The 16,504-nt window shown below is 45.1% G+C and overlaps 1 protein-coding gene across 3 annotated transcripts in view; it reads left to right on the top strand.

Moving 5' to 3' along the window:
- LOC144101991 (beta-hexosaminidase subunit alpha-like) overlaps positions 1–16,504 on the top strand; it is a 94,666-nt gene that overhangs the window by 13,859 nt on the left and 64,303 nt on the right. For all 3 annotated transcript variants that reach the window (XM_077635236.1, XM_077635234.1, XM_077635235.1), the window contains exon 2: positions 7,478–7,597. In XM_077635236.1, the coding sequence (XP_077491362.1) occupies positions 7,481–7,597 (117 nt within the window). In that variant the 5' untranslated portion in view covers positions 7,478–7,480. The remainder of the gene's footprint in view (positions 1–7,477; positions 7,598–16,504) is intronic.

The following is a 16,504-nucleotide window of genomic DNA, read 5'->3' on the forward strand; positions in this document are numbered from 1 at the left end:
TCTGTCTGTGATAGCAGAGCTCATTGTCATTCGTGACGGCTTATCCACTTTAAAGGACCTCCTCTCTGCTCTACTGAACTGTCTTCTCCTATATAGCCGCTAAAAATAAACAGCAAAAGCTATACGACGCGTAGTCTGTACTTTGGACATCGCTGTAGATGTGTGCTCTATCGTGGAATCGTATCCATGCCCTGTCCGAGTTCTATGGGCTCGACGCAATACGCACTACCTTAGGGAACCGGACAGTGCGTCCCATTTCCGCTGCAAGTGCCACACCTGCTTCCTCTACGGAAATTATCCGCAGGAGACGCCGTACTACCTAAAAAGGAATTTCTCCGCCGCTCCATGCATGCTTTAATTCCGCCGCGTGGATCCAACCTTTCCGGCGGTTTAATTCGCCGTGAGGAGGTGGCGTTGAGAACACTGGTGGATGCTGCGCTGACGCCTGCGATCAGCGTCTCCTGCACATCACAGACCTCGCTTCTTCTGAACTGCCCCTTCTGCCCCGCTTCTGCTACAAGGATGACGTTACCTCACTTTATGATCATCTGCCCTGGACGTCGGGGAGCCACGCAAGCGTCCCCTACCTCGGCATTCAGGGTTACTACACCACTCGACCACCGGACACTCGAATCTGGATCCAAGGGCCCCAATATCGGGCCATTTTGGCATTCACAGCCGACACCGGCCTGCATATGCACATATCACCTTGTTATGCTGAAGGACATATTTTCGAGAAAAAAAAATAGATTACTGCGGGTTTCTGATGCCCCATTAAGGTAGCTATCGGCCTGCTTGTGTACGTTGAAAACAGGTGGCGATGTCAAACTTGCTTTAAGGCACGTCCGTGGGTATTCTAGCAAGCGCTATTCTAGCTATTTTGCTGGGAAAAAGTTTAATGAGAGACTGCAAGTAAAAATTCTCTAAAAAGTGGTGGTCCGATCTTTGTCCTAAAAACGCTAACGATGCTGAAGGAAACCTCACAATGGCGTGCACTTATGATCACTGGAAGCTATTTAAAAATAACGCATTGCTACTCCAATTAAAATAGAGCAGCGCGTAACAAAACAGGACACAAAAGAGAGACACAGAACGACACGAGCGCTGTCAACTGTTTATTTCTTGATGTCGCTACGTATAAATACATGAGCCACAACAAGAAACGAAAAACAAAAAAGATTGATAAGTCAGCCTTTCACTGGTTGCCATCGATCTAGATAGGAGAGCTCTTTCGCTGACAGTGCCACTGATGCCACGCTCACACACTTGTTACCTGCACGCGAAATACTACGAGCCTCAATAATCTCTCGAACAATCTTATCATTGTGGCGGGTTATGATTTGGCTGTTCTTAAAAAGTGGCATGCACGAATTTGGACGGTCCCGTTTCTCAGACTCGACCTTGCAGTGGCGACAGTGTTGGCTTAGGTGGTTCGGTTTGTTTTCATTAACATTGTAGTCATGTTCTTTTAACCTGCCATTCACACATCTCCCTGTTTGCCCAATATACTCATGGCCACAAGACAGCGCTCGTGTCGTTCTGTATCTCTCTTTTGTGTCCTGTTTTGTTACGCGCTGCTCTATTTTCATGGATCATCAACTCGCCCAACAAGCAGCACTTCTACTCAAATTCGACATTTTAATTAGAATCAACTCAGGGGCACAATGGTTAACGCAGGCATATTTGGCTTTAAAACAAAGGAAATGACATGGAAACACGCTTGTTTTCTAGTTTTCATAGAACACATTGCATAGACAGTCTGATTTTAAATATTACGTTTCGCTTTCTCTTGCAGATTTCGTCGGTGTTGGACTGCCATTGATTTTTCGTATGCATCAAAGTTTTTGAAGTTTACACAAACTCCTAGCTGCTTTCTCCTCCAGAAATAGGCGGCGAAGGGAGATATGATCGCCCTCGCGCTGATACGCCAATGAGATTTAAGCCATGCGAAAAGATGTTTGTTAAACTGAGTGACCTTTACGGTGTGGTAATGATCCAGATACAAAATATTCCGACAACAAGCACAGATTCTTAGGCCTCCGCCAAGAGCAACAGGACGAATAAGATGAAAGCATCGGTGAAAAAAAGATTTATGACACAGTTTGAATAAAACAACGATGTAGGCAGCGCAACAAGCTTATTTTAGGGTTACAGCTTCACCACACCAGGGCTTCTAGCTACCGTTCCTCAAAAGACTGTTAGTGCGTGTACAATAGGAAGAAGAGTTTCTAAAAAAATATACGTCTGATTCACAATTGTTGTTACTACATGGCTCTTCATAGAGAAATTTAAGAAAACTTCATTTTAATGTGCATGATCAATTTTAAACATATTTTGTCTTTAGAAAAAGTACCACAATAGGACAACCGGTGCTAACACGTTACTTGAAAGAACATTAAAAGCGATAACTAGAGCTACCGCTCAGAACACAGCCCAGGTTGTGTAGAAGAGAAGAAAATTGCTGTCGCTTTACCTTTATTGCACAGTTCTAAAATAATTCCATAACCACAAAATTCACAAAATTTACCATTTGATATGACCGATATGCCTAATGAACGAGGGTGGCGCTGGTGAACGCTTCCAAGGCTAGTTTACAGTTTACATAAATACTCCCGAAAGGAGAATACTGGAGCCGCAGCCATACCTCTGTCGATAGAGCACTCGACGCGAAATTCGAAGGTCGCGGGTTCCAGTCCCCCCTACGATATCTGATGGTTTTCTCTTCTGCTTGCAAATCATTTGTATTTCAGCTATAAAATAGTGCACTTCAATATCATTAATCAAAGTCACAAATTGAAAAATTTAAATATTCACTTGTGCTCCTTGGTTTCGGCGACCATTGTCTTCGTTTGCAGATATGCTTTAGGTTTTTCTTAAGAAATTTCCGCCTTTGGGAAGTAGAGCAACTAAAAGCGAGGAGCAAAATTTATGGAGTTTTATTTGACAAAAGTTGAAGTATTTCTACGAGAAGCTCAGCCATACGTCAGTCTTACCAGCCTTACGTCCGTCTACCATTTCCTATAACAGTCCTCACATCAGCTCTGCGCGCACTTTGCCAGACTGTAGTGAACGAAGAGTGCTTCTCAGCCATGGTAGCTTAAATACTTTCGCAAGGAAGTGTGCTTGGACAGTTATTATTTTTATTTTGTTTATTTACGGTTGTTCCTCACGATGTATCTGAGAAGTTATTCGCGGCCGATCGTATCGTGTTTAAAGAAATTTCATCCGAACATGGTCACGAGTCGGTATAAAAAGCAATTTTGCCATTAACGATTGTTTTTTTTAAACGATGAATGGAACTAAAGAATGAAAAACGTTTCTTTTACGAATAACGGGAAAAAATCGTCCAATTTGCATAATCTTTTTCTCCACGGCATTTATATAATTTGAAATTTGAGGGGGAATTTTTTTGCCTTTCCGCTCAATAAACTCCTCTCTCTCTCTCTATCTGTCATGATAAATATAAAGGCCTATCTATTCCATTTGACATTAAGCTAAACTGGTCACCACATATTACAAGTATTTGCACCGATGCGGTGTGAAAGTTACGAACTCTTCAAGGAAAACTAAAAACTGTTCCGGCACACACCACGAAATTCCCTTACAATACTTGCCTAAGGTTTTCACTCGAATACGCTTCACCAGTGTGGGAACCATAAAGGAAAAAAAAACACATCATGCGCCGTGAAAGAGTCAGTAAAAAAGATGTCAGGTTTATATTTGGGAAATCTAGCAGAAAGACGACCCCCTCCATATTTATTACCGCGAGATTGAGGATGGACAGAGCTGGTTCAATTGCCACCCGCAGGAATGGAGTTCGCGACGAAGACGAAGATGGGAGATGATGATGAATATAGACAAATGAAGGTCAGGCTCACACACAATGCTTACACTACATTTAAACAGCTTTGAAAGAGTGCCAATCTGCGTGAAGAGCTGTCAATCCGGCATTTATATATAGTAACTTGTCAGGAAGAAATAAACCTACGCTTCCTGAGTGCATTAAGCCTCCTCTTCTGAGAAGGACTCATAACGTTAATAAACAAACGCTTTATCCAAGTTTAGCTGAAGCTAACAGTTTCAGAGAGTTTTTTTTCCCAGCAAAGTGGGGGAACATAATATGTGCTGGCAGTTTTTTTTTATGACAAGATTTTATTCGTGAACTAGCCGCTCTCAGTTCGCTAAAATAGTGCGCCTCGGCGGGGTCTGGATTTGGGTAGTGCCAATATTGTATGTCTTTATGCCTTTCATTGTATTCAGAATTTACGTATTCACTATTCTTGGGTCCACCATAGGCCGGCCTTACTTAAAATTAAATAAAATTTTGTCTTTGCTGTAGCCAGCAGTCAACTCAAAAGTGAAATGGAAAGAAGCGTGTAGAATAATTAGGAGAAAAACAAATGCGAGACGCCATCGCGGTTTCATCTAGCCGCCAATGTTTAGCGACGCGTGTAACAGAGCAATGGCGCATATATTTTGTGAAACGGCGCATGCAGCATAGCAGTTTCTGCTTCTATTTATCGTGTTGCACTGGCAGCGTAGGTCTTTGATTCAGAGTCGTGTCTGTTCGCGGGCTGCATTGCCCACATACCAAAAACAAAACTGTGAAAGCGCTCCACCAATATCCGTTTGGGCTCCTCTGCTAATACGTCATTAAACTCCGTCACTAATTCGTTATGAAACTCCTTCACAGTGTCATGAATGGCGGCTTCAAAGAGAAACCGGTGTCGCTTTTCGATCTTCTGTCTTATCAATTCATACTGAGCAGAGAATACCGCGCTGCTCGATCGCGGAAACATCTGAATTTTAACGCGATAGTGTTAAACTGTCACTGTGCAGAAAATCCGCCGTCTTCGTCGGCTGCGGCGATGGCGGCGCGAGCAAAAAAGCAGGTCGTCCAAACGCCACCTATTGAAGGATACAACTTCAAAAAAGGCAGTTGCTAGCACTGTGCCATGGTCTGTGGCGTACTTTAGTATTCCGCTGGCCAGTCGAAGTAATATAGTAAATCAACATTTTAATGTTTTACTGTGTTAAAGAAGCCATCTATAAAAATTATATGCATATAATATTTTTGTTGGGATTAACTTTTTGTTTAGGTCGAAATGAAAGTTTTAATAACGGACTACTTTTTTTCTTTAGGAAATCTGTGTGGCGGTCCTGAATGTGGACGGAGCTTTACAGCAGACATAATAATAATAGTAGCCTTTATTTCCGTCAACGTGATGGGGTAGGTTGGGGAAAAAAAGCTGGATAGCTTGACTGGTTCCCGCCTCCACCCCCCCCCCCTCCCCATAAGAAATACATAATTACTTTCACAAGGGCAGAGCTCAGCGGACGACAGAACACAACGTTCTGAAATTAAGCGCAGTCAAAACGAGCACGAAAAATAAAAAGAACACTTAATAACACAAGCTATTATGAAACAAAAGAGAGGACTTATTATCAACAGTGAGGCCAATTTGTACATACTGATATAATCATAGTGGTATTCAAGATACGTCGCATGCACATGGCTATAGAAATGCACACAACTACAAATGCGTATTTACGCAGGGAAAGTTGTATATTTCAAGCCATAACAAAATACATAGCTGGATACTTAAGTTTTGTCAAGCTATAGGTCGCGCGACCTTGTGGCGTCATCACCAACTGCCCACCGCATTGTGATCAAACTGCGCACTGCGGCAGGTAGCAGTAAAACTAATAATTTGTCGCGAGCTTTGCTCGGCAAAACCAACCTGGATCTTACTGCCGCACCGGTGGTTCTGTCTGGAACAGCCACCTGCTTGGGGCAGAGGCGCATCGCTTAACCGCTCCAGCACTGCACCAGGAAATGTATGAGTACTCATAGTAATCAATGAAGGCAAAGTACAAAATGACCATTTCCGCTTATATGGGTATTAACTCATTAACGCTGTCGCGTCATGCCTTTAAAGACGAACCTTATCATTTGACGTGCCATTTTCGTTTCCTTTGAAATTAAATATTATTTCGTCGAATCAGTATATAGAGGCTTTAAGAAAGGCCATTTGTAAGTTTTCCAGTACAAAATGCCAGCAGGTGATTTTTGGCAAGGGTGTTCAGATTTTTGCAGAGAGTGTCATAATTCGTGAAAACAGCAACCCCTAAACTCCGCGACTTATCGCGCAAACACCCGAAGAGTTGCGGAAATATTGTGCTTGAGAGGGGCACATTACGCTTCAACTTGCTAAAAAAAAGAGGTTTTACTACTGCTGGCAAAAAAGACCTGCACAAAATGGACGGCTACTTGCAGTCCTGCTCATTGTTTACAGAAATATTAATTACTGCACTTGCTATATGCCATAACGAACCAGCTTATTTACAAGATGAAATGCGTGAAATTAATGTAAAAAAGGAATCACTGCTAGCAGCAGCCTGCTTTCACAAAAAGAAGTTTGCTTTGCACACTGTTTTGTACATATCGTGTTAACGGGTTGTGTCCCCTCCGGTTACTGCTATCAATGCCTAGCTGCGGTGAGATTCTCTTTGCAATCTCTAAGATCAGATCATATTGAAGACTGCTGTTCGACGGGTGCGATCCATAGTCTGAATAAAACTGTCTGTAGTGATCACAGGCACTGCCCTCTGGGACATCCTTTCACATTAGGGCTTCCTCCCGCTGGTGTGATCCGAAGCGTGGTGCCATGTGTGAAACGCGAAACAACCCCGATGAGGACGTCCAGGCTGTTTGAAAGGCATGCGATGTCGAAACTCAGGAGTTTGACCGCAATATTAGCGTGCCATACCCAGCCATTCTAAACAAAAGCATTTTTGAGCGGGAAACCATTTATGAACGCAATTTTTTATATAATGTAAGATTTGATCACAACAATAAATATGTTCTGAGAGCACCCGACGACAGTCTTGCATTTTTTCGTCTATTAACGATTTTGCTATCACCAAAATCGTTCCCCATAGATTTTCTACGGGAGACTTAACTGTTCGATGCTTCCGATGGAAACACTTTATCAGAAGAATGGACCATTACTATCAATAGTACCGTAAAAGAATCTTAAAGTTTCCTAATTTTCGATATGTTTCTCCTAAATTGCTGGACATGTGAACCTGTGTTTACAGGAATATGAAGTGTGCGCAGCTTCCCTGGTCGGGGCGATTCAAAACGAGCGACAGTTAGCCGCAGAAGCGAGCATCCCAACGCAGTAGGTTTGCACAATGCAAAACGCGGAAAACGACCGAGCTCTGGAGCGGGTGTGAGTCACTCATCACAGCGCGCGGTTTGCGCCTGTAGACTCGTCCATTCTGTCATACAAGCCTCGGGCTTGGAGCATTCAAACATGTGCGACATGCAGCCTGCCCAACACCAATATTCAATTTAGTGATTTGTAGGTTATGTCTAAGTAAAAAAACGTATACAAGCCATATGCATAAAACACTGTCAAATTTGAACACGGCACATGATAACGATTCCTTTTTACTAACCTTTTTTTTGCAGGCCATGAATTGGTGTAAGTTGTTCCCCTTGCTGCTGCTGGCCTGCTGGGCACCTGCGGCCGCCGGCCACGGCCCGCGTTCTGGTGCGTGGAACCCTGATCTGTCCTGGAGGCCTAACGTGGTGAGTGACCGAGGCTCATGCACTTCACTGCTGACCACTAACATGGGCAGGAACTGCGACGTCGGGGTGTAAAGCCGCCAGTACCCAAAGGGTGAAATGGTAATCACAGACAGAAATGCCGCACTAAAAAACTGCCAACAATATATTTATTGACATAGCAATTTTAAAATGCGATTGTTTCCATCAGTAACCAAATTTCGAGGTCTATGTATTTGTCTTCTGCTCACCGAAGCAAGTGTCTATTTTGATCTTCTGTACAGTCAGGAAAATAGAGGAACATATCTTCTTGCACACAATACACATGGTGCCCCCTGGCACCAAGTGCATTGTTTATAGCAGACCTTGTGATCTAACAGCGAAATAAGCAATTACAATTTATATGACAGGCACCCTCTAGTGGTCAGCATCAGCTTACTAGCATCGTTGATACAAAATCTAAAAAAAAAACTTTAACCTGCTTATTACTTATCCAAGGGCCCAATCATGCGTCTTAACTACGGTTGAGTGGGGTTGTTACGCGAACTAAAGACAGACGCAGTTTTGGGATTTGCTTGGGCTTCTAAGTAGTGGCACGAAAGGTGCACGTGGAGAGAGCGTTGAAAGTTGCCCTGTTCCAAGTATGGTCACTTAATTTCCATAATGAATCCTTTGTAATATTCATGAGTTACACGCTCTTGTTGCTGTCCACACAGGAACCAATGTGGATTAGAATCAAAGAAAACTTTATCGAAAATTTATCGTTGTGGCAATGTGAATTATCGGGTTAGGTGGTCAACACACACGATAGCCCACCCGTTACCGTTCGCAGACCGCGGAAAAGGTCCTAACAGGTCAATGCCCACTTGCTGAAATGGTGCGGTAGAAGGTGTGATCGAGTGCAGCTGGCCTGGCGAACACGTCATAGGAAGCTTTAAACAGTGGCACTGTACACAACTGGCTACGTATTGTTGAATTGTTCGACGCATTTTGGGCCAGTAAAAACGTTCTTGTGTGCGGTGAAGAGTCCGGGCAACTCTCAAGTGGCCAGACGTGGCATCGTCGGACATCAGTCGAAGAACAGGGATGCGAAGGCTTTCCGGCACGACGAGAAGGAACCGTGCACCGCCGGGCGTGGCATTATTCTTGTAAAGCAAACCACCGCGAATACAGAAACGGGCAGCAGGGGAATGGCCGGTGGCGTCGAAGAGTGCTGTTAACGTCGTGTTCTTGCGCTGTTCAGTCTTGCACTGGTTAGGATCAGGAAACGTGGGTGAAACAGAAGAGAGGTAGTCGTCGAAGTTGTCGCCATCGAAACCAGTCGTCGGAAGCGGCAGCGCGAGAGACAGTCAGCGTCGGCGTGGTGGCGACCGCTTTTTGTATACGAAAGTGAAGTTGAACTCTTGTAGCCGCAAAACCCAGCGAGCAAGTCGGCCACATGGGTCACGGATGTTCACGAGCCAACAGACCGAATGATGGTCGGTGACGATGGTAAAAGCATTGCCGTACAGGTAGGAACGAAAGTGCTGCACAGCAAAACTATCGCGATACCCTCTTGTTACGTAACTGTGTAGTTCAGTTCCGACTTGCTCAACGACCGACTGGCATAAGCTACCTCATGCTGATCTCCGCCGTGCCACTGGATGAGCACACCGCCAACTCTGACACCACTGGTGTCGATGTGAACTTCGATGGGAGCAGACGGGCAGAAATGGTGCGGGATAGCGCCGACATCAGAAGAAATATCAGATGGAGGAATGCAGACTCACAGTCAGAGGTCCACTGGAATGGCACGTCTTTTTGTAGGAGGCACGTGAAAGGAAAGGCGACGTAGGCAAACCGCGGGACAAAAGGGCGAAAATACGAGCACAGCCCTAAAAAACTGCTAAGTTCGTTGACTTATTGCGGCGCTGTGAAACTGGTGACAGCCTCAACTTTCAGGAAATCCAGCCGGACACCGTCCTTACCAAACAAGTGACCGAGGACAATTATTTGGCGTTCGCCAAAGTGACACTTCTTAGAGTTAAAGACCAGGCCCGCTCTTTCGATGCAGTTGAGGACGATAGCGAGGCGGCTGCTATGTTCGCTAAATGTTTTCCAAAGATCACAACATCATCCAAGTAACACAAACAAATCTGCCACTACAGACCACGCAAAATAGTGTCTATAAATCTTTCAATGTGTCAGGTGCATTACATAGTGCAAAAGGTTAAACGTTAAATTCATAGAGTCCGCCAGGTGTGACAAATGCCACCTTTTATTTGTCGTTTGGGTGCATTGCTAGTTGCCAGTACCCTGAACTGAAATAAAACAAGAAAAAGTATGAGGCGGAGTGAAGACAGTCGATGGCATCATCCATGCGTGGGAGCGGTAACACGTCTTTTTTGTGATTGCATTTAGGCGACGATAGTCCACACAGAATCGCCACGTATTATCTTTATTTTTCACGAGGATAACTGCAGCGGCCCAAAGGATTGAAGATTTCTGGATAACTCCTCGGTTTAACATGTCACAATCTTGTTGGCCTATTAGCTCACGTTCGGTCGGTGATACACGGTAAGGCCTCTGTCGTATTGGAAATGTGGAAACAGTGTCGATCACCTGATGAATGCGAGAAGGTGGAATAGGTGCTTGATTGTCTCTGGAGAAACCAAACACAGTGATAGGCTTCGAAAGAAGTTCCACGAAAACGCGGCGCTAGTTTCTGCAAAGAGACTTATTAATCAGACTGAAATTTGGAGTCTTCACAGGGGTGTTCCGGCTCTTCAAAAGCGCGGTTAATGAGCGTCGCGATTTGAACAGACAAACCGTCCTCAAAATGGGCAAGCTTCGTGCCACGGGGTAGTACAGCGGACTCTTCCGAATAGTTCACTGCCCACAACACGGTTTGGCCACTAGCCACGGGCACAATGCAACAGGGCACGAGGACACTTCTTATGGCACGTAAGTGCAATGGGTTCCTCCACGGCGTCAAAGGTGCCAGACATTTCAGATGAAACAACCGGCACGAATCTGGCGGACATCACTAGGACAACTGTGTCCTCTGACACAAGAGAACGCTCCGAAATCAAGAGCCGACTGCAAAGTAGCGTTCAATGAAATCCCTCCTGTACAACAATCTATTGCTGCACCGCACTGTTGCAAAAAGTCAATTCCAAGTATGACATCATTAGTAGAACGCGACAGCACAGTAAACAAAGTCCTGAACACTTGTCAACCAATAACAACCTTCGTGAGCAGACATCAAGCGGAACTAATATTTCCCTTCCAACACTCCGAAACACCATAGCCTGATCCCAGCCGAACCTTACTTTTCGCCCCAAACTATTCTTAAAGGCCAAACTCATTAATGATACTGTCGCACCGGTGTCTGGTAACGCCAGAGTTCGAATTCCATCGATAATCACTACAAGTTTGTTCTTCAGCATAAACATGGGAAGAGGTACGTATTGATGACATCGAATCGCCGGCGGCCTCACCTCCATCGGCCGTGCCGTCTAGTTCCCGGAGGGGGAGAGCGGCGTCGAGGGGATGGTGAGCGTTGTTGACGTGAAGGTGGTGTCAGGCTGCGGTCAGAGGCGGGCGAGGCGTTTCGCAGCAATGCCGCATGGTAGCTACCCTAAGAGATGTTGGCGTTAGGAGCTGGACGTCAACATCGGGGATGAGAGAAGTGTTCGGCCGCGGGCGGTGGTCTTGTTGCATCGGACTTGGTCGGCGGCAATATCGGGATATATGTCCGGTTATGCCACAGCGGTAACACACAGGCGGAGGGCGCCAGTGGTCAACGTATACCGCCTGCCAAGCGGGGTCAGAACGTTGGTTGCAGTCAGGTCGAGTCTGCGGTCGCGCCAAGTTGCCTGTGTAGGCGCGCTGTCTTCCCACAGACGGGTAGGCATACCGTAAATCGCAGGGTCCAGGATCGGCAAAGTTCTTCGCACCGCCAGCTGGAACCAAAGAAGTGGATGGTGTTGCGGGCTCTGCCTGCAGTTCGCCACCGTCCGGCTGGTCGTCATCACGGCGCACAGCGTTTTGATGCCGGAGGAGCTCCTGGCACACAATTTGGCGAATCATGTCAGCCATCGACACTGGAGCAGCGACTTCAACGCAGGCGATAGAGGTGACATTGGCCGGGTGCCCAAATTTCGGGACAATACGACGAAGTCTCAATGCCTCGAACGTTCTGCACTACCTTATGACGTCGGCAGTATACTTCAAGCTGTCTTTGATAATAAGGAAGTTGCAGATAAGGAAGTTGTAGAAGTGTTAATAAGAAAGTTGTAGAAGTTGTAAGGAAGTTGTAGATATTCAGCGACCCCTTTAATTAAGTGTTCAACCTAATCTTCTTCAGACACCCGTGGATTCAATAACCTGCACAATTTTACGATATCTTCATTTCATTTCATTTCATTTATTCTACCCTCAAGGCCCGAAGGAATTGAAGAGGGGAGTGGTTGTATACAGGGGTTTAGTACAAGGCGTTTGATTTCTAATTATACAATGATAGCTAAGGCGGAACAAAAACGCTGATGGTCGATGATGGAGGCTGTACTTTCCGGAAGGTGGTTCCAGTCCTTTGCTGTTCGTGGAAGGAAAGACTCAGCTGCGCATTTTGTTTTAAAGAAAGGAATGCCGATTTTATGCGCATGATCAACTCGTGATGAAACATATGATGGAGGAAGTATAAGATCGCGGTGCAGTCTGGGGTTATGATACATTATTTTATGCATTAGGCAAAGGCGAGCGTGCTTTCGACGGCTATCAAGAGATGGTAACTGTAATGTATTCTTCATAGAGGTTACGCTAGCGGTACGGTTATAGTTCTGAAGGATGAAACGTGCCGAGTTATTCTGAATTAATTCGAGGGAACTGATCAAATTTTTTGTGAAGGGATCCCAAATGGACGCAGCATATTCCAACTTACTACGAACGACAGATTTATAGAGGAGAAGTTTCAAGGAAGTGGGGGCAGAGAGAAAGTTACGGCGAAGGTAGCCGAGGGCACGGTTGGCGTTGTTAATCATTGAATTGATGTGAAAAGACCAAGTTAGATCACTTACTATGTGAACGCCTAAATAGCGGTATGAAGACACTTGTTCTAGTTCGATGTTATCTAGATGATAAGAGGTGGGGTGTATAGAAATGCGTGACACACGTAGTACTTTACATTTGGTTTTATTTAGTTCCATTGACCACGTATTACACCACTCAAGAATTCCATTAATGTCTTTTTGCAAAAGAAGAGAGTCGTTAGGGTCGTTAATTTCACGAAATATTACACAGTCATCTGCAAATAAATGAATGTGGGAGGTAACGGAAATAGGAAGGTCATTAATATATATCAGGAACAAAAGGGGCCCAAGGACAGACCCCTGTGGGACCCCAGAATGCACGGAAGTGAATGGAGAACAAATTTTATTAGCCATTACAAACTGTGTTCTATTACAAAGGAAATTTTCTAACCATGCTAAAACATTTGGGAGAAGATTTAGCTTGCTAAGTTTAAAAAGAAGTAGTTTGTGACTAACCTTCTCGAAAGCCTTGGAGAAGTCTAGAAAGATACAGTCCGCGCATGAACGACGATCCAGAATAGTGTGAACCTTGTGCGTGAAGGTAAGTAACTGCGTCTCGCACGAGAATGATTTGCGAAAGCCGTGTTGAGCGTCAGTGAAGAAGGAGTTAGATTCGAGAAAGGTAACTAAGTTAGTGTATAGGATGTGCTCAAAAATTTTGCACGGTATGCTGGTTAGTGATATTGGGCGGTAATTAAGAGGGGAATTTGTACTACCTGACTTGTGCAACGGAACCACCTTCCCGATCGTCCAGTTTGCTGGAAGCACTGACGTCTCAAGTGACTGCTGGAAAATTTTGGAAAGGATTATTGAGGAATAAAGTTTAGCACTCTTCAAGAACTTCGCGTTAATTAAATCTGTTCCAGGGCTTGTATAGGTCTTAAGATTTTCTATTAATTTTTCTATTCCTAGGGGCTCGATGGATATTGCATCCATGATTGAGAATTGGCAGTCCTCCACTGTAGGAAACGGGACGTTGGAAGAAAGAACAAAATTGCGACAAAATGATTCATTTAGAATTTTAGGACAATCAGTATCAGCGATAGTTGAACCGTTTTCATCTAACAGTTTAATTGAATGATTTCAATTGGGATTGATGGCACGCCAAATTTTTTTGGGATCATTTGTGAGCATGTTGGGCAGTGTGTGCTGTAGAAAAGGATTTTTGGCGTTTTTCATTGCCGATAAATACACGCTATTTGCCGCATGATAAGCTTCCCATTTAGAAACGGAGTTACATTGTTTGCGTTTCGGTAAAAGCGTTTTTTCCTGTTACAAAGCCTTCTTATGTGAGCGTTGTACCACAGTGCATTTCTATGAGTTGTAATGGTGCGTAGGGGGATATATCTTTCCGTTAGTTCGTTAACCTTAGCAACGAAAATGTTCCAGTTCACCTGCGCCTCCCGGCTATCAAAATCTGTTAAAAATGCATCGAGAAATAAAAATAGTTCTTCGTTGACAGCCTGAAAGTCAGCTCTGCTATAATCACGGATACGCTTGACTTTCTTGTCAGCGTTGTTGGAAGGAATGCAGAAATTAAACGAGACCAGGAAGTGGTCACTTATGCCGGGCATGCAGGTCAAGTCTGAAACGAGATCAGAATGGGATGTCAACACTAAGTCTAATATGTTAGCAGTGGTGTCTGATAGACGGGTTGGTTGGGATACTAGCTGAGAGAGGGAAAAGAGTGAACAAAGGTTCAAGAACTCATTGCCTTGTGACGATGGGGATGATTTAGGAGTTATTTCCGAATACCATGTCAGCTCAGGAACGTTAAAATCGCCTAACAAAGTAATAGGCGCTGCAAGGTGCCGCGTAACAGCAAGGTCAAGCACATCATGCAATTCTGATGTGAACGTGGAAGGATAATTGGGAGGTCGATAACATACACCAAAAACGTTTTTATGATGGTTTAGTTCTACGCAGGCCCAAATGGATTCTAGATTAGTTTGTACAGGAGTGTGATAGGACTGTATTGTTTTCGATATAGCAAGCAAGACACCACCGCCTGGTCGCTGAGTGCGATCGCGTCTGTAAACTGAAAAGCGGGATGAATCGTCAAATATCTCACTATCGTGTACGTTAGGATGAAGTCAGGTTTCTGTTATTGCGATGATATCAGCCTCGCACGTGTCCACAGCGGAGTGAAACGATTCGCGTTTATTAAGAATGCTTCTAGCGTTGGCCAGTAGAACGGATGTGCGAGGAGGTGATAAAGCCAGACCACTTCCCTTCGTTCCATGCTATGGGTTTTCTTCTTCGCTTTCCGAAATATTGCTTACCTCAAGGGGAGCAGGACGGCTCTGCTCGCTTTCGACAAAAGATTGGACTTGCAGCTCCTCAATGGTATCGGTATCAGCGTTAAAGATGTAGCACTTGCGATTAACAACCAACTTGTTATATCGCAGGCGGTACTTGGGAGATCGCGGTAGTTTTTTCGCGAATTCTGTTAGTTTTTTGCGGGCAAAACGAGTGGCGGGAGAAAAATCCTCAGACACGGAAAGTTGTTTGCCACTTAGTTTAGTACGGAGGTCCAACACTTTCATTCCGTCTTTGAAAGAGGAAAATTTGATGATAATAGGGCGATTTTTTGAGGGTGAAAAAGTGCCGAGACGATGAGCACGTTCAATGCTTAGCTGTGTGGAATCGTCGTCAAGTACTTCCGACAACGCAGCAAGCGTTTTCTTTTCAGTCTCATTCCATTATTCGCTTTCATCAGGAATGCCATGCAGGATCAGATTATTCCTTCTCGACTGGTCTTCCAGGCTATCTAGACGAGACTACACTACCGCCTGGTGCGATGTCAGACGACTAGTAGTGTCCTGAATTGAAACTAACTCAGGCTGGATAGTATTAAGAATGTTAGTTTTTGATTCAAGAACTTCAAGGCGATTGAATACATCTAATGTTTTGCTTTCCAGTGATGCTTGATTGTCTTTAATGATCTTAACGTCTGCGCAGATCTGGGTTTGACCTTTAGCTAAATCTAAGGTCCGGTCGTTCATGCTTGTAAGCATCGCTAATATGGACGTTTCAGGATCGTAATTTGACTCTGACTTTGAAATGACTGGGCGCGGCTTGGGTGGGCCGGGGTTGGTCTCAATGTCTCCAGAGCAAAGTAGTACAAGCGATACATCAACACATTCACTGAAGGTTGCGAGCAGCACATATGGACATGGGAGCAGAAAGAGAAATCGGTTGTCCGATCTTTTGGCATAAAGCGAATAGCTTGTACAAACCTGCGGAACGTAGAGCAGAGTTGCGTTAGCCATGGTGCCGAGAAGGCTGCTCCCATGTCCACTGAAACTGCAGTCGAGGTGTGGCCTGCTTAAGTAGTCTGGCACGCAGGCTTCCGTCCCAGATCCGATCTACACGTGTGGCGAGGCGATAGAAGTGCCGGTGATAGGTAGTCCTTCCAACGATGCGCACGCAGGTGATGGTTTTTCCATTTCCAGTGACCGTGAAAAACCTGGGTAAGTCACGAAGCACGGCGAGGCCAGCATGCAGGACGTTGCCAGGGCCATTATAACCTGCGGAACGTAGAGCAGAGTTGCGTTAGCCATGGTGCCGGGAAGGCTGCTCCCATGTCCACTGAAACTGCAGTCGAGATGTGGCCTGCTTAAGTAGTCTGCCACGCAGGCTTCCGTCCCAGATCCGATCGACACGTGTGGCGAGGCGATAGAAGTGCCGGTGATAGGTAGTCCTTCCAACGATGCGCACGCAGGTGATGGTTTTTCCATTTCCAGTGACCGTGAAAAACCAGGGTAAGTCACGAAGCACGGCGAGGCCAGCATGCAGGACGTTGCCAGGGCCATTATAACCTGCGGGACGTAGAGCTGAGTTGCGTCTGTTGCGACTCAGC

This window comes from Amblyomma americanum, chromosome 8 (assembly GCF_052857255.1).
Source record: "Amblyomma americanum isolate KBUSLIRL-KWMA chromosome 8, ASM5285725v1, whole genome shotgun sequence".
Classification (NCBI taxonomy): Eukaryota; Metazoa; Arthropoda; class Arachnida; order Ixodida; family Ixodidae; genus Amblyomma; species Amblyomma americanum.